Genomic DNA, 26,675 nt, shown 5'->3' on the forward strand with positions numbered 1-26,675 from the left:
AGGAGTTTCATAGTTTAGTTACAATTTATTTATATTTAATTATTATTAAAAATAAAAATTTATGAATGCAAAATTTTCAAAAGTAGAAATTAAAGGTACCACCATAGTTGTGAACTACGACATAGGGTTCTCCGCAGTATTAGGCTACGGTCTCACAGACCTCTTATCAACCTCCACGTGTAAGGAGCACACACTTCCCCTGGCTCCGTTTCCGCGGAACCGGTCCAAGTTTCAGTCCTAAAGCCGCATTTGGACACCACCAATTTGAACAAGGATTTGGCCCATCGCAATCCTGCCCCGTTCCGAAGCTTCCAAACACGCCGTTAGCTTTAAAAAGAAAAAAAAGAATATAGCACGTTGGAGCATCATTCCTTTTTCGTTGCAGACCCTCACTTCATGTATTAAGAGCCCAACGCCAATTCGAATTTGGGTCTTAACATTCACTTCGTTCTTCGATCTTGCCAACCAGGTAAACTTATTTATCAATCCCTTCTTCATTTTCTTCAACGACGAAGCGCCAGAAAATTCCAGAAACTAAATCACTCTATCTAATCTTAGCGGGAAACTAGTTTTTTATTTATTTATTTTTATATAGATTAGATCGAACTCCACTAGTTCTCTGTTCTGAGTGGTTCGAGCATAGTTTTTTCTCGCTCCGATTGATCCGTGTAGGAAGCTCAAATTATAAATTGAGATTTGAATCGCTGATAGTTGACGATTCCTCGTGAATGTAGTAGTTAATTGCTTATTCGAATGTGTTGTTTTCAGCGAGTTCGAGTTTCAATAATGATGGAGAAGGCAGATTCTGTGCAGAAGCTGTATGCGCGCATGCGGCTCTGGGAATTTCCGGATCAGTATGTGATTGAACCTACGGATGGATCTTCTGGTTCTTCTTTGGCTGTTAATCGAGTCGATGGATCCATGAAGCTCATCGGTAGGTTATTTTGTTACTTCCCTTCGTGCTTTTGTTATCGTATTGGTCTTCCTTTGGTGATTTTCAGTAATTCGTTACTGATCGATGCTTTTTTTTAATTTGTTTTGCTCTTTTGTTGTCTTGCTTTGACAGATGAGGTTCCGGAATGCAGCTCGCTTCGTGTTCCTAAGATATATACAATTTTTGGTGTTGTAGGGATGTTGAGGCTATTGGCTGGTTAGCAATCACTTAACCATATTTGATGATGGATATTGTGGATATATTTGACTATTGTATATTCCCTTTAAGTTTTTATTTCATGTGTGTTGAAAGGACTTTTTGTTGGTGTGCATCCTTATCTATTTGATTCTGCATTAAAGCGAAGTTAATCAAGTATTTAGATTAGGGAGTTCTTTTGCGAGATAGATTATGACTGGGAATTGGGATATTTGACTAATGATTTATGATAATTGGTTTTGAAACATAAGTGAAGGTAATATTTGAATACAACACCAGCAAAAAGGTAAATTATGCATTTTTTTTATATTTATCGTTTTAACAAAAAACGATGGGTTTAAGAATCATGATAGCTTTACAGTCTTCCACTGTATGAGTTCCTTTTAGTTAATTTATCCTTGTAGCTTATGAAACAAGCAAGTGCCTATCCCTGCTGCCCTCTTTATTCAGTACTTGTACTTGCGGTTTTGATATTGATATGGTATCTTATTTTATTGATCTAGTTTACGTACCTGACTTCTCTTCAGAACTCATAATATTAAATGCTAGACTTCTGTTTGAGCAATCATTTTGTTGCTAAATTTAACTGTTCAACTAGGATCATATTTGCTGGTTATAACTGAGCGTGAATCTGTTGGATCTTACTTGGGGCATCCAATTTTCAAAATTTCTTCATTGAAGGTTTTTCCATGTGACAATTCTCTTAAAAACACCCCTGCTGAACAGGTATGTTTGCTACAAATTCACTTATTTCCTATTTCAGTCTATGTCCACTACCAGTTTGAAACTAATAATTACTGCATCATATTTGGCAGAAGAAAATAGAGATGGAATTTTCTGCGCTGCTTAATGTTGCTGAGAAGAGCTCTGGTCTGTTCTTCTCATATGAAACTAATTTAACTCTGAGGTATCTCTGAATATTTTTGTAGTAGTCTCTTACATTCATATTTATGAATGAAAAATCCTTACATGTGCTGCCTTACACTTGTACATATATAAATATCAACAAAAATGAAAGTACGCATACATTCTTCTTTTGATTAGTAGGCACAACCGTGAAACCTTTAAACCTATGGAAAATGCAGTTTATGCCCCTTCTTTTGTATAAAATATGTGCAAGTTTTTTGCATGGTATTTAGTTCGTTCATGTTCAAGACGAAGACTTCTGCTTGCATAGTTAGTTGCATTACATAGTGCAATTTGAAAGATATCTAGAAGTGTGAATGTGAAAAGTTTGAATGAAAATATGTTTGACCATATTGATTATAAACCTCTAGAGCATGTGTTTTAGGGTTAGGTACTTATTTTAATATTAAAGATGTTTGTCACTACAATCTTGATTAAAGTTTTAGTGGTAATACTGACTGTTACTTCTTTTTGATTGTTATTATATTATGTTCTGCAGTGCACAGCGGTTGAATGACTTGGGTGATGAGTCTAGATTGCTTCCACTTTGGAGACAGGTATTTATTGTTTTTATTTTCTTTGCCACAAGCCTGGTAGTATTAGAGATATTTATTTATTTTTTTAAAAAAAGGTGCTGATGCCATCTTAGAATCCTCCCCCATCCAGCATACTTTATTCTGAATATTATTCCTATGTGATATAGTTTGATTGACACTCCTGGTGTCTATGCAAAATGCTCTCTCTTAATTGATTTTTTCTGCAGCTTTTGGTTTTCCCTATTTTTCTGCTTATGATATTAAATTATTGATCACAGGCAGAACCTCGATTCCTATGGAACAATTATATGTTAGAAGTGCTCATAGATAACAAGGTAGGTTTGTGGCAATTTTATTTTTACCTGTTCAATGTTTTAAGTACTTATGAGTTCTTTATATTACTAACCAACAAGTGTGCAATCATGTGCTTTCCAGCTTGAACCATACTTGCTCCCCGTAGTCCAAGGCAGTATCCTTATTTGATTAACTATTTGCAATGCTATTGCACGATCATGTAACTGTTTCTTTTCAAGGTTATCCTTAACAAGTAAATAGGCTTTCATCATTATCAAGCAGCCATTGGGAAAGATATTATTGATGTCACTTTGATTGCTAGGAGATGCACAAGAAGAAATGGTATTTAAAACTTTTACATAAGTTTATATTTATTTCCATGCACCAAAACAAAGTAAAAATCTGTTGTTTCTAGATTGATTTTGCACTTTAAATATCACATATATGTATGCATGTTCCTGACCGTTTATAAAATCAAAATCTGAGGCCATGAAATTAGTTTAACAGTTAATGTGGTGGTGATATTGAAAACAATTATGAGATTTGTTTGCAGTTGCTCTTCTTTATGGTTCATCTTTTGGTTGCACTAAAAATGGATGGTAGAGGGTAGAGAATATGTTTTAGTTATTGACAGTTTAGGCTGGGGCATTTAATGAAGACCATGCCGAATATTACAGTTTTCTCTGCTACTCCATCTCCCAATAACATGACAACTATTTTGGTATTTGACCATAGAGTAGAGATTGATACAATGAAAAGATTCCCCCACGTTACACTGATTATATTAACTAGGGCCATGAAAGCAATGTTTTAGTGGGTACCAGTATTGAGCAATACAGAGCAAATTGTTTATCAATTAGTTAAAATTTATATAGCTGAAACAATCAGTCTTCTGCTTTGGATGAACCATTAAAGTATTAATCACAATTATATAGAGAAATAAAAAGCATTTCATTCTAGATGAAGATCCTCATGAAAATTATGTATTGAACATGTTAATTTGATACTATGATTTTAAATCATTTGTACCATCTAGGCATCTTGAAATATTTTGTATGAGAAACAAATACCAAATACATTTGACCATCTAGGCTTTTTTAACACTTTTAGATGGATGCCATCATCTTTTATTGGTGGTTGACTGATACTAAAAATATAATTTTGTTTCTTGAAAGGAACTCGGATGTGGAGAAGAGGAGCTGATCCTGATGGTTATGTTGCCAATTTTGTGGAAACAGAACAGATTATGCAGTTTAATGGGTATACCGCTTCATTTGTTCAGGTATTGCTTTCTATGAGTGTGAAATCAACCAGTTACATGGTGGGTTTGGCATTCAAGATATGAATGTGTTGATGACTTAATTCTGATTAGTGATCCTATTCTTAAAGTATTTCCATTGTTTTGAATTAAGTTGAACACGACCTTTTCCAGTTATAGGCAAGTTAACAGCAACATAATTAATAAACTATTGGTATCTGTCTAGATTTTTTATTATAAGTCGGAAAAAAATACTTATTTTCATGTTCGATATATTTGAAAAATTCTTTATTGTCTACCCAAATTAGTATTAAGTATTTTTGTTCTCTTCAAATTAATGGTGTTGAATTTCAAGAAGCAAGCGTCTTGGCTAGTTGGTGCTTAAAAGTAACCTTAAGTTTCGTAAAACAAGTGATACCAAAGCAGCTCACAGAATTATACCTCTGATTTTGTTGCCAAGGATACTTGGAGCAGATTTCTGAATAACGACCAAATAACGTGCTTTTCTTTCACTAGAGTTTTGTAGTGGAGAATCGTAGTTTTGGTTCTATCTATTTTAGAAAAATTTCTCTACAAATTTCTCAAGGAGATAAGATGAATAAAAGTTCTTGCATAAGTTAAAATTAACTTATGGATTTCTTTAGAAGTTTTACCAGGTACCTTCTCAACAAGCACCTACAAAATTAATTGAGCTCAAGAATCTTATCTTAGAAATGTTTAACAACAGGGTTTACAATTGAAAAGCTCCTATAAGCTACAAGCTAACCCAAACAAAGCCTAAAATAACTTTCTTACATTCGTCCTTTCTATTGTATTTACTGTCCCACATTCACCGTGACACAATCTATCAAACATTGTCATTGTTTCTTTTTCTAGAGTTGAAAAATACTGGTGGGGAGAATTACAAAGCAATCTCACGATAATATATTTTTTTAAGGGATAAATCCATTTTTTGCTTAGAAAATTACATGTCCATTTATTTTTTACAGAAGCTCATTTCTTGCAAATTTACTTTTCTAGTTTCAAGATGGGTTGATATTGAATTGTAAAGATTACTAGATACTCTAGGCCAAGTATTACCTCATGCAGTGACTTGTAGCTTTTAATTGAACAGAAAATAGCATTACAACATAACAATGCTTGGGTATTTTTGTAATTAAAATATATGGTCCCCCTAAAAAGATTTGTACGTAGTCGGATTTAAGGTTATCTTGACACTTACCTTGTGATATTCATAGTTGGAATGTTGGATGCAAACTAGTATTAGCAGGTTTTTCATGGAGATCTGTGCTGCTATCTTATATTAGAATGGGTGATTTTTGCCATTATATGATCCAAAAGTACATGACTGTGATAAAAGCAAAGCAAGAGGAGCTTGGATGTTTGCTTTTAGTTGTGAGATAAATTCTTACTGTAGTGTACCACTAACATTGTGTCAGTCAGTCAATTAAACATGTACTTCATTTCATATCAAAGTCATTTTGGTTGAGTTTTTGCAGGTGCGTGGTTCAATCCCACTCCTCTGGCAGCAAATCGTTGATTTAACTTATAAACCGAAGTTTGAGTTGTTGAAACCTGAGGAGGCTGTAAGTGGTTGTATTTCTAAGGTCTACATATATTATTCTATGTGTGTTTCACTCATATTTCTTTGTTTAATATGCAGCCACGAGTCCTAGAGAGGCATTTCTTAGATTTAAGGAAAAAATACGGGGCTGTATTAGCTGTTGATCTTGTTAACAAGGTAAATATTCTTTCATTTCATAATGAGTTGAGAATACTTATATAATGGTTGACAATTTTACCGGATGGTGTATGTAATTTCATTGTAAATTTTTTATGATTGTAAAGAATGTGTGCAACCTGTTTGCACCAACAAAAATACTATAGATATATCATGCATACGTTCCTAAGAATGTGTGATAATGAGCGTGAAATTTTTATGTATCAGCATGCATACATTTGAGCCCTCTATTTTTTCCTTGGTATTTTTCAGCACGGAGGAGAAGGGCGATTGTGTGAAAAATTTGGTGAAACAGTGCAGCATGTGGCTAGCAATGATGTAAGGTAGAAGTCTCTTTCAGTTAACTTTTAGGCTAATATACATACATTCTTATGTTTTTGGGTTACCCATGTAAATTTGATTTTTTTTTTGTAGATATCTGCACTTTGATTTTCACCATATCTGTGGGCACGTTCATTTCGATCGTCTCTCAATCCTTTATGAACAAATTTCAGATTTTCTGGAGAGAAACGGGTATGGTCATTTTTATTGGTTAAGCTATTAGATATTGACTTTCTTGAGGATTAGTTACAATTTGATTCATGCTTTTTCATTGATTGGTTTCATTCTGGGAGCTTTTTATGAACTACTTATCCTTGAAAAAATACCATAGTTTATATATTACTTATCTTTGATTCATGCTTTTACATGGATTGGTTCCATGCAGGGAGCTTTTTATGAACTACTTATATTTGAAAAACTACCAATAGTTTATATTACTATGTATGTTATGCTGCTTAATTTGGAACGTCTGCTATAATAACTTGGACACTTTCAAGCATAATGTCATGAGCTGTCTTACAAATATATGAAGCTAGTTTTTGTATAACTGAGACATTTAAAAATAAAAATCTGAACCTGGGTTGCATTTTTATTTGGGAATTATAGATATCTTCTGCTGAATGAAAAGGGAGAGAAAATGAAGGAACAGCTTGGAGTTGTTAGGACCAATTGTATTGATTGTCTAGACCGTACAAATGTAACTCAGGTTGGTTGATTCACTTAGCTAAATGTATGTATCTGTGTTTATGACATAATTTTCCTGCATACTCATGTTTAAGTATGTATGCAGAGCATGATAGGTCGAAATATGTTGGAATATCAGCTTAGAAGGCTTGGTGTCTTTGGTGCTGAAGAAACCATTAGTTCACACCCAAATCTGGATGAAAGCTTTAAGATCTGTGAGTGCTTATTAATTTTCAGATTATGTGATTTCAAATAGATATATGTTATATTTTGTTGTTATCTTCATTTAATACTATCAAATTTCATTGTTTCATAGCACTTGAAACTAGATTTCTGACTGATTCTCTTTGGTCAGTGTGGGCTAATCATGGGGATGATGTAAGCATTCAATACTCAGGAACTCCTGCTCTTAAAGGAGACTTTGTCAGGTATTTTTTTGATGAATTTTTCTAAAGCATTTCATTCTCCTCAAATATAAAGAAGATTGAGAAATCATGATGCCGTGAAGGTTCTTCTATATTGATTTCTTTTTGGTGAAATTCTATGCTGAAGTTAAATTAGCATAGGATAATTTGAAACCATCTTGAGAGTGTCTTGCATTATATACTGCTGGTTATTATTGTATTGTCAGTGGCAATGTAGACTCTTTTAACTAATAATAAGATAGGAATTAGTTTTTGTTAGAGATTCCGCATCAACTAGAGATTAAAACATTTCATAGAATATAAATGTGTGCAAACCTCACCTTAAAAACTAGTTTTATAAGGTTAAGTTAGGCTATATATTTATATAGCGGGTGACCTGATAAGTCCAACAAACTCTTGTTAGGATAGAGTTTAGATGACTCTGATCCCATATTGAGAAATAGATTTTATAAAACCGACTTATAAGGTGAGGTTTATACCCACATAAACTATGAAATGTCCTAATCTCTAATTGATGCGGGATATCCAATTCTGTAATTTTTGTGCCAGATGTTTTTTCTTTGTTCATCTTGGCTCATTCTCTATAGAGTTATACTGCTTAATTTTATTGACTATTCAACTAGAATCACAAATCGTATCATAACTAACATAATTATGCAAATGTTGTGTACTTTCAAGGTTTAATAACTTACTGGCATTGATATGAGTCGTCATTTCTTGTTCTAATTAGGTTGCTGTTATGATTTTGAGTTTAACCACTGTGGCTTCTCTAATTAAATTTTGTGTTGGGTTCAGGTTTGGGCACCGCACAGTTCAAGGGATAATACAAGATGGCTGTAATGCTCTTCTACGATATTATTACAATAACTTTCGTGATGGAACAAAGCAGGTTTGTGAGGCTAAATTATCATTATGTACGTTGTACTCCAGCAGTCTAGCTATTGTGTAGAATCTCTAGGTTGTCCACTGATCATAACTTATCATATCTAGGTTTTTGTCCTTTGTACATTTGATCTCTAAGTTTTTGCTACTCTATAATGGTTAGTAATGGTTATCTATAATATTATTTGTTCAATATGCTTTAACACCACCTGAATAGATCTTGTGTAAATTAATCTTTTTAAATGTTAGATTAAAGAATTTATTGATATATCAGTAATTGATTTATGCTCTTGATGTTTTTTTATCATGCGAAGGATGCAATTGATCTCATACAAGGACATTATATAGTTTCTGTCAGCCGAGATGCAGCTGCCAGTTCTCAGAAAGGAGGCCTTGATGCTATAGCTGTGAGTACTTTTTAAATGGAAGTCTTGTCCTGAATAAGCTTAAGACATCTATTTTGGTCTAAGAACAGTTTTTAGAAATTTCACAATTTTATAAATATTTTTTAACTTCTGTAATGCATGGCTAAAATCATTCTGGTTATACTTAAATTAATTGGAAACTAATTTTTATGGATATGGTGTATGTCTCGTGTACGAAAAAATAATTAAATAAATACTTTATTCAGTGTTTGATTAGACATGTTTTCTTTTCAAGGCTTACGGAAAGTTGGTCCCTGATACTACATGAAAGTGGTGGGTTGTAATGGGCCATAGGCACAAAATGCATGAAACCAAAGTCACTCATGTTTTATTTATTTACTCAAAAGCGGCCTTTTATATTCAGGAACAACCGGATTTTTCAATCAAGGAAATATTTGAGTGATTAAGTGGCTGGATTTGAATACTAATGATTTTTTTTGTGTGCATATTTTGCTGGTATGCAGTTCATTAATGTAAAATGCTTCAATGTAGTCATATGCATTAAATGCCAATTGATATTAATGTTACTCCATTTTATCTTTGCAGTCATTTCCCATGGCTTTTGCTCTGGTTTTGACTGGATTCCTCTTTGCAACCATGTCCTTGAGGCAAGGTGAGTTGACTTTTGTTTAAGTTGAAAATTCAAATATACCTGAAGGCTATTAGCTGGGGGGTGTTAGAAAGAAGTAGAATAGAGGAGATAAAAGAATATGAAAATAGAAGGGATGACCGCTACCTAGAAGCACAGAACTTGGGTTCAAAGGAATCCTTAGCTAATAACTAGTTAGTCAATAGTTGTAAAAAAACTTCATTAATACATCCATGAAGCTCGGACACACCTCATCAATGGATATACCTATGTCCGTATTGGGCAATGACATATGTATGTCACTCGCGCGACACATATAGGTGAAGTGTCTAATTTACAAAATATTTATCTAGGTGAAATGTCTAATTTATAAAATATATTTTTTGGTATGTGAAACCTCAACCCAACGTTAATAGGGATATACATGGTGATTTTTTTTTACAAGTTAAAAACTCAAACTTATTATATAAGTTTTTATTATAATTATAAAAATAAGGAGTAGATCTTATATAATTAAAAATATTTAGGTTATATATGTATTATTAGGAACGTTTTTATTTATTTTCTTATCATATTTTCATATAATGTGAAATTTTTTGAAGTTGTTAATTTGGTTTTAGATGAATCTCGATTAGTATCTTTTTCGATGATGATGATCAAGAAAGGAATGAAATGTCTTAAATGAATTAGATTTCATTTCACTTTTTGAACTTTAGATAGATAGATTAGATTCATTTTTTATTAAGTAACAGTATGTTCAGATTGTTATATTTGATTAATTTTTTATATATGATTTTTATTATATAAATCTTGATTGTCTATTTAAGTAATTTATATATATATATATATATATATATATTCATTTTAGAGATTATAAATGTCGTATTGTGGTGTCCATGTGGGTGCTACATAGAATGCATAAAAAAAATGAGAACACCTTACATGACACCATTTTCCTGTTCTAATGTTACATCTAACTTTTTGTAATTTGGTAAAAAGTTAAAAATATAAGGGACTGGGTCTTAATCAGAAAACATGGATGAGTAATACCATACAATTTTCGTGTGATCCAATTTTGTACAATTTAGCATTTTTCATAACAACTTCCCATACTACTTCCCCTCAAGATAAACCTACTTCAATTTGCGTTATTCTAATATATACTTCAATTAGACTATGATAGGTCTGTTAGTTGAGGGCCCTGCATGCTGCCAATAATTAGTAAGAGGGGTTGAGAGGAATTAATCAATTGGTGAGTTAGTATTCTGGCCAGGAGAGTCCTGGATCACTCAACTGTCTAGGAAATTTGTGCATTCTTTCTGTTGATCAATAACAATAATTTCTTGGTGTGCTTAGTATAGGTCATATTTTTTAACGAACCTGTGAGCGTAATCAAATTAATTTGAAGTGGTCAGACGTCATGTCACTGATGCTGCTGCGTAATTTTCTACTCTAGGGTTTCCAGATATTTAAACAAAAATGTGAGATGAAATTTTGTTAGAATTAATGCGCTTACCTCTTTGCTTAGATACTGTTAAAAGAATGGCATATGCCTGTCCTTGTTACATTATTTTAAGTTGTTTTGAAGTTTGATTAGCATCCAAAGAAGTTTTGTCCGTGTCTTGGTAACAGATACTTATGCTATACGTTGACTTTGGTAGGCTGGGTTTAGGTTTATGAGTCTCTACAAGTGGGGGATTAATTAACTATGTACTTCATGTGGTGTGAAATAATCTTTTGTTCATTGTTTCAACAGTGCGATACGATTTTCGGCATTTCTTCTTTTCACTAATGTGGGCGGGTATTAGTGTCGGTATAGCAGCATTTGTGAGGGCCAACGGCCGTGTTTTCTGCAACAGACCTCGCCTACACAATCCCCGGTGATAATTTCTATACAGATCAGTTTGAACAATTGATTTTTTAATTTGAAGGTCCAACTTCTGCAGCAGGAATCACCGTCAGAAGACGTAGTTCTACATCTAGATCACTTTAACGATCAATATTTACATGAGGCTCCTTCTTGCAGCTTATTATATTTATTCTTGCTAATTTGTAATCATTGTAGCTTCCACATATATACTCATCATAGTCCATTCATCTCCCATTTGTGAGTCATTGCTACTTTACCGGTGTTTTCTTATGCACCGTCTCATCCCTGTATATCTGATTTGTATTTGCGCCTTCTTTAAAAGATTATGAGACATTTTAAGGTTTTTAGGAAACACACTGATTTCATTATCTACTATTATTTTAAGCAAATTCTTTATTTCTACAATAATTTTACTTTTTTATTTCAAAAATCAAGGTTCTTGCGTGTTTGCTGTAGTAGAGGCTGTCTGTGCATTCTATACTACTCGACCGGGTTTTCTAAGATTGTTATAAATTGTTGATAAAAAGAAAAGAAGGGGGAAAGTCCGTAAAATAACGTTAACAGTTGTATGTGCTATATCCACCAGACGGATCCTTTAAGCTGCCGAACATGACCTTTGTTGTTTCGATAGGATTCATAAAGGGGAATAAACCAAATTGTCAAAATCCAGAGATATTATTATTTATTTGTATGCTTAAAAAAGGAATAACTAATGTTCATGCACGTATTTTCTAATTTGTAATTTTTTTTGCTTGTTACTTAATTTATTTTGAGTTTTTTTTTAACTTGTTTACCTCATTTTATTTTCAATTATCTAACGTTTAAATTTATTGATTTTTTATTATTTTAATCTTTCGATGGTTTATTATTTATTTGTTAATTCACCATCTTAGAAACTTTGTAATAACATAAAAAGTTTTGAGAGAAGAATTCAATTATAATATGGAAAAACTTTGAAGATAAAAGATTTTTTAATAAATGAAAGTAAATAATAAATATTGAAAGAATATATTTTCATTTTTTACGATTAAATTATATATAATGGTCTTTTTAAGCAACAAAATAGGGTTTTTAATTATTAATTAAAAACATGTACTTGTAATAATGAAAGTAAATAATAAATATTGAAAGAAATATTTTCATTTTTTATGATTAAATTATATATAATGGTCTTTTTAAGCAACAAAATAGGCTTTTTAATTATTAATTAAAAATATGTACTTGTAATTCATATATTTAAAAACTTGCGGCATAAAGTAACTATTGTTGAACCAAGTGATGTTCAATGTTTTGAAGAATCCAAATCCTTTGAAGGATGATGAAGCCTCTGCTTTGCTTGATGCTGTTGTGCTGGTTTTAGCCTTGTTCTGGGGTAGTTCAATGTTGTAATCAACCCTTAGATTAAATCTCAAAGCAATTAGCATCTCAATTTTAACAAAGCAAAATGTTTTTAAAACTAAGTTGAAACAACCGATTGTTTTGTCGAAACAACCGATTGTTTACACTTAGGTGTTTTGAGAAAGTTTGAAAACTGTTTTTGAATGGTGTTTTTGTTAAGTAACAAAACAACCGATTGATTCGAGGAAACAATCGATTGTTTGTTTTAAAACCATAACAGAAAAACTGTTTTCTTTGACTGAGCTTTAAATGCTTTAACAGAATACGCTCCAGTCATTAATGCTTTGACCAATCAACTTTAAATGCAATTAAGAGTTTGTTAAGATTTGATAACAAACTATATTCTTAGATATATTTTGAAAAACTGTTTTAATGTTTTAAGAATCTTGAAACATAGTTTTGATCTAAGAGTTTTTAAAAGAGTTATGAGATTGCTAAAGAGTTGAGAGATTGATTAAGGTGCTGAATAAGATTCTACTTGTATTGATTTCAGATTTTCATCTGTAACAAGTGTAATCTTTGTAAACTGTTGAACAATTCGTGTGCGTGTTTTGCTGAGTTTGGATGTGTGTTCTTGAGGTGTTGAAGATTAGCAATCTTAGTGTTGGCCAAGGAGAGTGTGTTTCTTGAGGTGTTCAAGGTCATTCTCTTGGTTGTGGTGTAAGTGATCAAGTGGTGATTGCTTAGTGGATATCCTCAGGGTTTCTGAGAAGACTGGATGTAGCTCTAGTTTTGAGTGAACCAGTATAAACAACTGTGTACAATCTCTCTATCCCTATCTCTTTAAATTCAGTTTGTTTGTTGTTTGCTGGTATAAACAACCAATTGTTTTTCCTGGTATTACAGTTTTGCTTGCTGTTTTGGCTAACTGAATTGCTGAATCAATTGGTTTCTGAAATAAGTTCATTCTAGCTTTGAAAAGTTTGCGAAAACCCCTTTAAACCATTCACCCCCTCTAGTTTAAAGCCATCTTTTCTAACAACTAAAACATATTAAAATTGAAATGGTGGAAAACATAAAAGGTCAATTAACACCTATATAAAAATAAATGTAAAAGTCACCAACCTTCTATGTGTTTGATTTTTACTTTGGTGCTCCAAACTTTTTTTTCTTTTCCCTCCCGTTTGTACATTAAATTTTTGTTTAAAACTTAGATTTAAGTTTGCAAAGGACGTGTGCGATTCACCGTCGATTTAAAGTTGAAATTTAATCTAACAAGTTTTTATACAGACATTTTACAATTTTTAAAAATGATTTACATAATTTATTTAAAAAAATATTTTTAATTTTATAAATATATTATTTATTTAGACGGATTAAATTGAATTTTTATCAAATGGATTAGAATTTTATCTGATCAATCCATTTCGAATATCGCTTCGATTTTAAATAAGGACAGTAAATAATTTGAATTGAGTAAGAAAAATTATTAACTCTAGTTTCAGTAAAACAATTTTTTAAATTAGATATTTTTAAAAATAATAAATAAGAAACTGGTTAGCATGACCTTATTTTCTATGTGAAGTTATTTTCATATGGAGTCCCGATATTTGAACAACCATAGTTCACTTGCTCTACCATTCAACCGTCTACGTGACAAAAATAATATTATTTTATTGGAGTTGTGAGGTCCGCATTGAATACATTTAACATTTTCTTTTAGGGTTAGAAAGTGAAGAAATTAGGGCTTCTTCTTCACGTTCTCATTTCTCTTCACTTTTCTTCTTCACCTTTTTATTCTTCTTCCCGTCGCAGTCTTTCCCTTCATTTTTGTTCTCCTTCATTCTTTAGTGGGTTGTTGCAAGTGGTGTGCACATTCTCCTTCATGTTCTTGTTGTACTGCAAGTGTCGTGTCGTGCTCTTCCACCTTCTTCTCAAGGTTTCTCCTCCACCTTCTCTTCCACCGTGAGTTTAGGGATTCGTGACCAAAGGTAATAAATTTTGTATTCATTTCTTTATTAAGTGAAAGATTCATGTTGTGTGCTTTGTATTGGGTGATATGTGTTTAAATCTGTTGTGGTCATAGTTGTTTGAGCTTACTATTTGTTTTTTTTTTATGGAGCATGACTTTTTTTTTGTGTGGAATCTATTGTTAAAAGTATACATTTGCGTTTACTTAATTTGTGTAACTATGTTTGCTTTTTTAGTATTTTTTTTCTCTAAAAAATACATAGCTATTATGGTTGGGGTGGGACATGATTTAGGGAGAAAGTGAGTTAAATAAGGTTTTTAGAAGGTGACAGTATCTGGTGACCTTGGTAGGAATATGTGGTGACCCACGTTAGACTTTTTGCATAGACCCAGGAAAACTTTTTTTGAAACTGTCTAGTGAGTATCTGTGTTTCTTCTGGAGGTTATGAGGTGAGGAAAAAATGGGTTAAATGAGTTCCTTAGAGGCCATGAGAGTAGACCAATGTGCAATGAGCAATTTTTTTTACTCAATTTAAAGTGTGACACTATGTGGTGACACTAGTAGGAATATGTGATGACCCATATTAGTAAAATGCATAACATATTTGACCTTCGATTTAATTTCCATTTCTTAAAACAGTTCTTATCCATATAACTATGCACGAGAGTTTTTAAATTGAAGTTACTTGTACTTGCTATAGACCACAGACAAGCCTGCCAATTCAGAAGTTATGTGTTCGAGGGTCATGGGTGAAATTGAAGTCAACCTAAATACATTCAATGAGATACGTAGTACAGTTGAGGGGGTACGTACAAAATATGTATGTTGTTGAAGAACTAAACTCTTTCAAATGATGTATAACTCTGAATAATATGTAATAATAACTAATGCTATTGTATCCATTCTTAGGTCTCAAACAATCCTTCTATTGAGTTTGTTTTGTTGTTGACATCATTAGATAGTGATTTGAATAGTTCACACAACTGAAGTGCACCTCAGGTCATTCGGTTATTTCTACTACAACTTATTCCAATGTTTTATTCACTAAATTTGTTATACATCAAAATGTTTTTAAGTCATCTTTGTTATTCCTTTGCAAGTAAGAAACAACGCCCTGAGTAAATGTTGACGAATATGACAATGTATTAAGGATGAAGTTTATGAATGACACGTGTATAGTTTTATTAAGTATTCTTGAATAATGGTGGTAGATGTTCAGTCACCCACATGCAATAGGTGGGTTGTATATGTTTGTATGTAAATTTTGTGATCGTATTGAATATATTTTGTAAGATTAAAGTGTACACAGTTATCCTCAAAAAATATATTTTTCACAAAATGTTATGTTTTCTCTTATTTTAGACACCGTTACTCAAATATTTATTTTAGGAATAACAATGCGGAAGATTTTTCTAAATCCAACAATTATGTGAGTGCTTTTAGCAGTGATGCATTTTCACTTGACATACCTAATTTGGTTCCACCCAAAGGCCAATATTACTTGTATTTAAGCACTGATGTTTTTTTGCTTGCACTAGATAATATCGTTCGAGCCAAACATGTCCAGTGGTGAAGGGTGCCTTTTCAGTCAAACTAAAATTAATGGCTTGAACGAAATTTATTCAGTGGTGAAGAGGTGTAGTTTAGCTGACACTAAAAAATTGGATTGAGCCAAAATGATCCAGTGATGAAAGGGTGCAGTTCAACTTGCACTAAAAATATTGGATTGAGCTAAAATGCTTCAGTGGTGAAAGGGTGCACTTTAGCTTGTACTAAAAATATTGGATTGAGCCAAAATAATCTAGTGGTGAAGGGGTGCACTTTAGCTTGCACTAAAAATATTGGATTGAGCCAAAATGATCCAATGGTGAAGGGGTGCACTTTAGCTTGCACTAAAAATATTGGATTGAGACAAAATGATCCAATGGTGAAAGGGTGCACTTTAGGTTGCATTAAAAATGTACTCTGTGTGTAGAAAAATTGTCACATGTCACCACATTTTCCTTCATAGGTCACCACTTATTCTCTACCAAGTCACCACCAAGTCTAACATGACCCAAGTCCATCTATGATTGCACTTCTTCGCATCTATGTAGGTCGGCCCCTCCTCCCTCACTTCACACTCACATCATGCTCATGCACCGCCCTTCCATGAGAATGCACTTTTCAGTGTGGGTAAAATTAGAAAAATCTACTCTGCGTGCAGAAACTTTGTCACAGGTCACCACAATTTCTTTCATAAGTCACCACTTATTCCCTACCAGGTCACCAAGTCTGACATGACCCAAGTTCATCTGTGATTGCACTTGTTCACATCCATATAGGTCGACCCCTCCTCCCTCACTTGACACTCACATCATGCTCATGCACCGCCCTTCCGAGAGAATGAACTTTTCAATGTGGGTAAAATTAGAAAAAGCTATTATGTGTGTAGAAACTTTGTCACAGGTCACCACATTTTTGTTCATAGGTCACCACTTTTTCCCTACCAGGTCACGACCAAGTCTGACATGACCCAAATCCATTTGTCATTGCACTTCTTCACATGCATATAGGTGGGGTCCTCCTCACTCACTTCAAACGAACATGATGCTCACACACTGCCCTTCCCAGAGAATGCACTTTTTTCTATGGGTCAAATTAGGAAAATGTACTCTGTGTGAGGAAACTTTGTCACAGTTCCCCACATTTTCCTTCATGGGTCACCACTTATTCTCTATCAGGTCACCACCACGTCTGACATGATCCAAGTCCTTCTATGATTGCACTTATTCACATGCATATAGGTCGGCCCGTCCTCACTCACTCCACACGAACATGGTGGTTATGCACCACCCTTCCCAGAGAATGCACTTTTATATGTGGGTCAAATTAGGAGAATGTAATCTGTGTGCATAAAATGTGTCACAGGTCACCATATTTTCTTTCATGGGTCACCATGTATTCTCTACTAGGTCACCACCATGTCTGACATGACACAAGTCCATCTGTGATTGCACTTCTTCACATGCATATAGGTGGGCCCCTCCTCACTCACTTCACACGAACATGATGCTCATGCACCGCCTTTCCCAGGGAATGCACTTTTCTCTGTGGGTCAAATTAGGAAAATGTACTCCGTGTGTAAAAACTTTGTCACAGGTCACCACATTTTCCTTCATGGGTCACCACTTATTCCCTAGCACTTCACCGCAATTTTATTTTGTTTGTTATTTTAAAATTGTATAGATGATCAATTTTTTAAAACATTGAGTACAACTTTTGATCGAATGTTGCTTATGCATAATATCATGAACTTTTGTGCTCCTCACTTGGATCCTAGTTGTATATCTTTTACCCAAAGACTTGGTAAAAAAGTTGTCAATTTTTGTACTTTAACTTAATATTCTTCACTTTACACATATTTTAGTATAGCAAAATGGGGAAATGTAAATATTTATAACTTTCTTTTGACTGTGTCCAAGCAACTAAGAACGAAGTCATCCTTCACCAAGAACGACCTGTTAGAAAGGATGGCTTTAAACTAGAGGGGGGGTGAATTGTTTAAAGAGGGTTTTCGCAAACTTTTAAGTCAAGAATGAAATTATCTCAAGAAACAATTGATAAGGAATCCAGTTTGCCAAAACAACAAGCAAAAACAGCAGTACCAGAAAAACAATCGGTTGTTTCGCAAAAACAATCGGTTGTTTATACCAGCAAACAAATATCAAAACTTAATTTAAAGAGATTAAGGATAGAGAGATTGCACACAGATGTTTATACTGGTTCACTCTAAACCCAGAGCTACATCCAGTCTTCTCAGAAACCACTGAGGAAATCCATTAAGCAACCACACCTTGATCACTTACACCACAACCAAGAAAGTGACCTTGATCCCCTCAAGACACACACTTCTCTTGGCCAACACACCAACACTAATATTGTTGATCTTGATCCCCTCAAGAACACACAACAAATCTCAGCAAACACACAAACGAAACTTGTTCAACAGAGTACAAGGATTACACTTGTTACAGAAGATAATCTGAAATCAATACAAGCCAAAATCCTATTCCACACACTTTGATCAATCACAAACTCTAAGCAATCTCAACTCTTTGAAAAACTCAAAAACTGTATTCCAAAATCTTATTACTCAAATCTGTTTTTCTGAATATATTCAAAGATGTTGTTTGTTATCAAATCTTAACAACTCTTAATTGCATTTAAGGATTGGTCAAAGCATTTAAAGACTGGAGCGTAAGCAGTTAAATCATTTAAAGCTCAGTCAAAGATAAAACAATTTTTCTGTTATGGTACCAAAACAAATAATCGGTTGTTTCCTCGAATCAATCGGTTGTTTTGGTTTTAACAGCTCAACCATTTGAAAAACAGTTTTCAATCTTTTCTAAAAACATCTAAGTATAAACAATCGGTTGTTTCGACAAAACAATCGGTTGTTTCTAACTTAGTTTGAAAAACATTTTTCTTTAAAAAAGATTGAGAATGCCTATGCTTTGGATTCAATCAAAGGGTGGATTACAATAATCAAACTACCCAGAACCTATCTAGGACAACACATCAACAACAAGCACAGCCAAGGCTTCAACATCCTTCAAAGGGTTTGGATTCTTCAAAGCTTGAACACCACTTGGTTCAACACGACCATTAAATTTACCTTCCAAAGTATGTGACACCTGCTAATGGACCCTTTGGGTTTCAATACCAATAAAAGCATTTCTGGAAAAGCTTGTCATCATAATAAAAAATCATGGAAAGTAATATTAAGTGTAATTAGAAGCTTTGCTACATCATATGGTACAACAATATTGGTCTTCAATTCTTGCATTAAAAAATTGGAACATTCTTCAACTTAATGGAAGTCTATGTAAGCCATTATGTTTCTACATTTATGAATACTTCTAGGACCCTTACTAGGTCTTTTAATACGTACTTCATACATCATTTATAAAAATCCATTCAACAACTGCACACACATTTGATTACAAAGCACATGTAACAAATTGTTCAGATCCACTAAGACAAGTAGACAATTGCACGACATGAAACTTCAGATCCAACGCACTCTGAACTGTTAGATTATATGGCTTTAAACTAGAGGGGGGTGAATGGTTTAAAGAGGGATTTCAAAAACTTTTAAGCCTTGAATGAAATTACTTCGAGAAATAAGTTTTTCAAAACACAAAGCTGAAAGCACAACATCAACAAAACAATCGATTGTTTCGCAGAAACAATAGGTTGTTTATACCAGTTTACAAATATCAAAACTGAATTTAAAGAGTTAAGGGATAGAGAAAATGCACACAGAGATTTATATTGGTTCACTCTAAATCCAGAACTACGTCCAGTCTTCTCAGAAACCACTAAGGAACACCACTAAGCAATCAAACCTAGATCACTTACAACACAACCAAGAAAGTGACCGTGATCCCCTCAAGACACACACTTCTCTTGGCTAACACACCAACACTAAAAATGTTGATCTTGATCCCCTCAAGAACACACAACACTTCTCAGCAAACACACAAAGATTCTTGTTCAACAAATACAAGGATTACACTTGTTACAGAAGCAAATATGAAATCAATACAAGCAGAAATCCTATCTCACACACTTTGATCAATCTCAATCTCTAAGCAATCTCAACTCTTTGAAAATCAGAATCTTGTAAAACTCAAATCTGTTTTACTGTTTTATATCAAAGATTGTTGTTTGTTATCAAATCTTAACAAACTATTAATTGCCTTTAAAGATTGGTCAAAGCATTAAAAACTGGAGCGTAATCAGTTAGAAAAACATTTAATGCTCAATCAAAGCACAAACCATTTTTCTATTATGGTACCAAAACAAAAAATCGGTTGTTTCTTCGAATCAATCGGTTGTTTTGGTTTTAACAGCTCAACCATTTGAAAAACAATTTTCAATATTTTCTTAAAACACCTAAGTATAAAAACAATCGGTTGTTTCAACAAAATAATTGGTTGTTTCGACAAGACAATCGGTTATTTTTCACTTAGTTTGAAAAACACTTTTCTGTTAAAAAGATTGAGAATGCCTATGCTTTGGATTCAATCAAGAGTGGATTACAAAAAAATCTACCCCAGATCCTATCTAAGACAGCTCAGCAACAGCAAGCACTTGGTTCAACAATCTCCTCATATTTGATGAAGGCAAATCCCTGATGTTTGTGTTGTACCTGATTGAATCTGAAGCAGTACCTAAAAAAGAACATATCTACCATCAAATGCTTCTTACGGCAGCAGGTTAGTTTTTCACACATTTAAAACATAAAATCTGAGAAACAATCAGTTGTTTACTCGAAACAATCGGTTGTTTTTATCAGCAGCAGCAGAAAACAGTTTTATATCAGAGATTTTAACATAATTAAATAGTTTCAGATAAGGATACTCAAGACCAATTAATTCTCCCCCTATTTGTTTTCACAAATAGACTTTACCAGTAACGACACAAATTTAGGAGAGATTATTAAGGTCAAGGATACCTAACTCATTTCTTAGGAAGAAAAACCTCTCTTTTGGTAGTGGTTTCGTGAAGATGTCAGCTAGTTGCAGTTTGGTCTCCACAAACTTCACTTCACAATTCCCATTGTTTACATGATCCCTGATGAAATGATGTCTTATCTCAATATGTTTTGTCCTTGAGTGCTGAATTTGATTTTTGGTAAGATTGATGGCACTTTTGTTATCACACATTAAAGGGATTTTGCTGATCTTTAATCCAAAGTCTACAAGTTGTTGTTTGAGCCATAGAATCTGTGCACAACAGCTTCCAACAGCTATATACTCAGCCTCAGCAGTAGAGAGAGCAACACATGCTTGCTTTTTGCTATGCCATGAGATTAGACTTGAGCCAAGAAGGTGGCAAGTGCCACTTGTGCTCTTCCTATCTAGCTTGCAACCTGCAAAGTCAGAATCTGAATAACCAATTAAATGAATTGGAGAGTGAGAAGGATACCATAACTCAACAGTTGATGTTCCTTTTAGATATTTCAGAATTCTTTTTGCAGCTTTGAAGTGTGACTCTTTAGGATTTGCTTGATATCTAGCACAAAGGCACATGGCAAACATGATGTCCGACCTACTAGCTGTTAGATATAGCAAAGAGCCAATCAATCCTCTGTATTTGGTTTGATCTACACTCTTTCCAGCAGAATCATCATCCATATAGCAGCTTGATGGCATTGGAGTGCTTGCTTCTTTGCAGCTTTCCATTTCAAATTTCTTTGAGAATCTCCTTGCAATACTTTGATTGACATAGAAAGATCCCATCCTTTGTTTGCTTAATCTGCAATCCAAGAAAGAAAGACAATTCTCCCATCATAGACATTTCAAACTCACCTTTCATTGCAGCCACAAATTCTTCACACAACCTATCTTGTGTAGCACCAAAGATGATGTCATCAACAAGAATTATTTCTGAATTTTGACTTTTTGATGAAGAGAGTCTTGTCTATCATTCCCTTTTCATAACCATGTGATAGCAGAAAGTTGCTAAGCCGCTCATACCACTGCCTTGGAGCTTGCTTCAATCCATACAAAGCTTTCTTCAACTTGAAGACATGGTTGGGATGCTTATGATCTTCAAAACCCGGTGGTTGATCCACATACACTTCCTCATTGATGTAGCCATTCAAGAAAACACTCTTGACATCCATTTGGAAGAGTTTGAAACCACTCATACAAGCAAAAGCCAGCAGCAGCCTCACAGCCTCCAACCTAGCAACAGGGGCAAAGGTTTCACCATAATCTATGCCCTCCTGTTGATTGTAGCCTTTGGCAACTAGCCTTGCTTTGTTCCTTGTGATCACACCATCTTCATCTAACTTGTTTCTGAATACCCACTTCGAACCTATAATGTTCATCTCATCTTTTCTAGGGACAAGAAACCATACCTCATTCCTTGCAAACTGATTCAGCTCTTCATGCATAGCTTCAACCCACTTCTCATCCTTGAGAGCTTCATCTATTGACTTTGGTTCAATTTGTGAGATGAAAGTTGTGTGCCTGCAGAAGTTTGAGATGGAGCTTCGTGTGGAGACATCATGCTCATGCACCACCCTTCCAAGAGAATGCACTTTTCAGTGTGGGTGAAGTTAGAAAAATTTACTATGTGCCTAAACTTTGTCACAGGTCACCACATATTCCTTATTAGGTCACCTAGTCTAACATGATCCAAGTCCATCTGTGATTGCACTTGTTCGCATCCATATAGGTCGGTCCCTCCTCCCTCACTTGGCACTCACATTATGCTCATGCATTGCCCTTCCGAGAGAATGCACTTTTCAGTGTGGGTAAAATTAGAAAAAGCTACTATGTGTGCAAAAACTTTGTCACAAGTCACTACATTTGCCTTCATAGGTCACCACTTATTCCCTACCAGGTCACAACCAAGTCTGACATGACCCAAATCCATTTTTAATTGCACTTCTTCACATGCATATAGGTGGGGCCCTCCTCACTCACTTCACATGAACATGATGCTTACGCATCGCCCTTCCCAAAGAATAGACGTTTCTCTGAGGGTAAAATTAGGAATATGTACTCCGTGAGTAGAAACTTTGTCACAGGTCACCATATTTTCCTTTATGGGTCACCATTTATTCTCTACCAGGTCACCACCACGTTTGACATGATCCAAGTCCATATGTGATTTCACTTATTCACATGCATATGGGTTGGGTCGTCCTCATTCACTTCTGTTAGAATTATAGGGCTAAAACAAGAGGGGGCGAATTGTTTTTGAAAGATTTTCGCAAGTATTGAAGGTAGAGTGAAACGCTATGAAGAATTCATCAATGGAAAAACTGTTCAGCCCAATATAAAACTGTTTTAAGCTTGATGCAGAAATTCAACCTGTTGTTTTTACAAAATAACCGGTTATTTTTATCAGCAGTTTTATCAAAACAGATTTAAAGCAATTTAAATAGTGTAAGGATAAAGAGATTCACACAAAATGTTTATATTGGTTAACTCAACACCTAAGCTACATCCAATCCTCAGAAACCACTGAGAATTCACTATGTAATCAATCACAAATTACAAATTACTCAACCACAAAGAGGTGACTTTGAATCTCACAAAGCCCACTTACCCTCTTTGCAACACCACACACCTCAAGCTAGAATCCCACTGACTTTATAGGATTTCACACTCCAAGAATGTTGATCTTGATCCCCTTAAGAACACACAACACTTCTTGGAAACACCAGTACAGAAATACAATTATTAAGAAGGAAGGGAATATAAAACACCTGGGTAAATTAAAAGATCAAATATCATAATACAAGACCCAATCCTATTCCACACAATTGAGATGATCCAAAGCTCTTTCAAAATTGTTTTTGATTGATCTCTTTCTTAGTTCTAACTTAGGAGCGTAAAAAACACCTTTTTATCTTTCAATCAAATGGTTAAAACAGTTTACAATAAAAACCCAAAAGCAGTTGGAATTATTCAAAACAGAAAAACCACCTAACAACATTATGTTATGGTTTTCAGTAAAACAGTCGGTTGATTTTTTGAAATAACCAATTGAATGTTTTTTTACAGCATTCAAAATCACTAAGTGTCAAATAACCTGTTGTTTCGAAATTTTAACCTGTTAAAATTTGTTTGACAGCAAAGGCAAAGGCAAAGCTTTTCCAAATCAGTTTGAAATCTACTAAGTGTCAAACTACCTGTTAAAACGAATTTCAACCTGTTGAAATTTGTTTGACAGCAAAGGCAAAGACAAAGCTTAAATCCACTGTGTCAAACAACCTGTTAAATCGAAATTTCAACCTGTTGAAATTTCACTTCCTTTTAGAAATTCATCTTTTCAAAATGTTAAAGATTCAATTGAGCTTGGATCAACTTAAGGAGTGAATTAACAAGTTTCAAACAACTAGACACACACACACAACAACAGCAAGGTCTTCAAGCTTTCCACTAGGATTTGGAGACAACAAAGCATCTTGTTCAACAATCTCCCTCTATTTGATGAAAATAAATCCTTGGTTTGCTTGTGATGTGCTTGTGATGTTCTGTTTGAATTTTTCAGTACCTGCAAAACATAATTTGTGCATGTACTAGAAGTAATCATATTCATATATCATTAGCACCATAGAACTAGTTTTCACTAGGTGATTCTCATAAGGAAAACCAACAAAATCAGTGTGAAAACTAGTGAAAGCAAGGTGCAAAAACAAAGTTATGCAGCAACTAACTAAATCATATAAACTTAGTTTAAAAGCATATATGTAGCAGATACATAGCAACATACAAACCATATAATTCTCCCCCTATTTGTCTTCACAAATAGAATTGAAGAAGGGTTAAAACTGAATAAAGAAAACCAGAATACCAATGTATGTAGCAGCACCATTGCAGCAACAAACCTGTGATACCATATCAGAATTACAACTGAAATCTGTAGTGTATCAGAGTTATGACAACAACAGAATAAACCAGAAAATCAATGCGTGTAGCAGCAGAACATAGCAGTTTCCAACACACCATAAGAGTGCAGAATTACAACACACAAACCACCAATTTTCCCTTTCTTTCCAAGGGTTCTCCTTTTCATTCACCATCTCCAAGCAAGGTGAATACTTCAAATGTAATCACATTCACAAATATCATCAACCCTTGACCACCAATGTGATTGTCATTCATAAAAAGCTTTGAATTTCAAGGAAAACAAAGAATACATCTCTTTGTAATCTGATTCAGAGGCATAGTAAATGCATTTTGACCCACAATGGGTTTTGAAAGAAAAGAAACAACTGTAACCGTGCATAAGAAATCATAACAGCTTTATTCAACTGTAACCGTGCATAATGAAATACATTCATACCTTTGCATTATCTCAAGCATGTTTAGAATTTCATTTGGTCTTATGAAGCCAAAAGAATAGGATGAACATATACAACTTACTTTACATAGCTCATGAACTTTGTCAATAATTTAAGTAAGGTGTATGCTTTTGAACCATAAGCATCACTTTGATTATTCTTCATCATAGCACATGTACCTTAAAGGTCTTGGAACACATAATTGATGCATATACAAAGCAAGTATAGCAGCAAGATAACAAGACACACAAACTAGTTTTTTGCATATACAACATTAGCAGAAAAACCATAAAAATTGAAGTATTCAAGTGCTTTCAAGTGCAGAAAAGCAGCAACATGATGCACAATTTTAAAGCTATTTATACAACCAAATCAAGCATAAACTTCTCCCCCTATTTGATCTACAAATAGACAATGAGAACGGTTATACAAAGCATAAATCAGAATACTAACACAATAGTCCAACAATACAAACAATTTTGACATTTCAAGAATAGACCATGTCATAAAGCTTTCAATAAAACAAGTGGATATCATCTTTTATTATCATACTCTGAGGCATACTCAATGTATATTTGTTCATAAGAAAGATTTGAAAAAGAGAAATAGGTTTAATCATGCATAAGCAAACATGGCAGCATTATACAGAGGTGCCAAAGGAAAAACAATCGGTTGTTTCGAAAAAACAATCGGTTGTTTTATTGTGACAACAAAAAGAACATTTATCATAACCAAAAATTACCTTTTAAATTGATGAAAATGCAGTATGCAATTTGTTCATACCTTTGCACAGAGAACCCCAATAGATTCACCCAAAAAGAAGACTTTGAGATGTTCATATGGTCACAAGGTACACTTACATAAATTGAGAAATGAAAACATACATACTCTTTATTCTTGAAGTTTCTCTTTTGACCAACCACTATGCATGAGCCAAGGATGTCTCTTGACATTCAAAGAACCCTGCAAGACATATACAATTGAAAAGTACAAGCACAAAGACATACTTTGCTCTTGATATTCTTCCCTTTAGCAGTCATTCTTCAAGCCCAAAAATGATTCTTGGCTGCCAAGGATACCTACAAGAAAAGATTAAAAAGCAAGATTTGGTCCCCTTATGAATTTGGGTCCAATGATGTTAATAGGAGCCTTAAGAATCTTAGAAACCTTAGGAACCCATTTCAAAATACCTTTAGAAACAGAAAACTTCCTTACTCTGCAGAATCTAACAGTATGACCCTTTTTCATGTAGTAAAAGCAAATTTTAACTAGTTGTTTTGACAAAACAACAGGTTGTTTTCCAAAGAAACTTGAAAAGGGTTTTGAAACAGATTTGTTATTGTTGTTTGGATTAAACCCCAACCCAGCCTTGCCAAAAACACATTTTTGAGAAGCAAGAACAATTTCAAGATTGGATTGACCTTTCGAAAAC

The 26,675-nt window shown here is 33.9% G+C and overlaps 1 protein-coding gene across 2 annotated transcripts; it reads left to right on the forward strand.

Annotated features, from left to right (window-relative positions):
- The first annotated feature begins 116 nt into the window (after window positions 1-116).
- Window positions 117-11,470, forward strand: LOC137811024 (phosphoinositide phosphatase SAC7). 2 transcript variants are annotated; one of them, XR_016518544.1, is made up of 21 exons: window positions 117-469; window positions 769-934; window positions 1,067-1,150; window positions 1,749-1,876; window positions 1,966-2,057; window positions 2,556-2,613; window positions 2,871-2,927; window positions 3,028-3,061; window positions 3,148-3,228; window positions 4,062-4,168; window positions 5,644-5,730; window positions 5,808-5,885; window positions 6,138-6,203; window positions 6,300-6,398; window positions 6,813-6,912; window positions 6,997-7,105; window positions 7,246-7,318; window positions 8,111-8,204; window positions 8,512-8,604; window positions 9,169-9,235; window positions 10,968-11,470. XR_016518544.1 is itself a non-coding variant. In XM_068612575.2 (21 exons), exons 2-21 carry the CDS (start codon window positions 787-789, stop codon window positions 11,093-11,095), a joined length of 1,788 nt encoding a protein of 595 aa, XP_068468676.1. In that variant the 5' UTR covers window positions 117-469; window positions 769-786; the 3' UTR covers window positions 11,096-11,470. The 2 variants fall into 2 exon arrangements, 1 of the variants encoding a protein (XP_068468676.1); XM_068612575.2 differs by having other exon boundaries at window positions 6,138-6,208.
- Window positions 11,471-26,675: the final 15,205 nt, after the last annotated feature.

This window comes from Phaseolus vulgaris, chromosome 2, assembly GCF_051622355.1.
Source record: "Phaseolus vulgaris cultivar YP4 chromosome 2, ASM5162235v1, whole genome shotgun sequence".
NCBI lineage: Eukaryota > Viridiplantae > Streptophyta > Magnoliopsida > Fabales > Fabaceae > Phaseolus > Phaseolus vulgaris.

Coding starts and splice junctions, on each gene's coding strand:
- LOC137811024 (XM_068612575.2), top strand. CDS start 787: ATGATGGAGAAGGCAGATTCTGTGCAGAAGCTGTATGCGCGCATGCGG. Junction 5,731..5,807: donor TGTTGAAACCTGAGGAGGCT/GTAAGTGGTTGT, acceptor TTTAATATGCAG/CCACGAGTCCTAGAGAGGCA. Junction 8,605..9,168: donor GAGGCCTTGATGCTATAGCT/GTGAGTACTTTT, acceptor TTATCTTTGCAG/TCATTTCCCATGGCTTTTGC.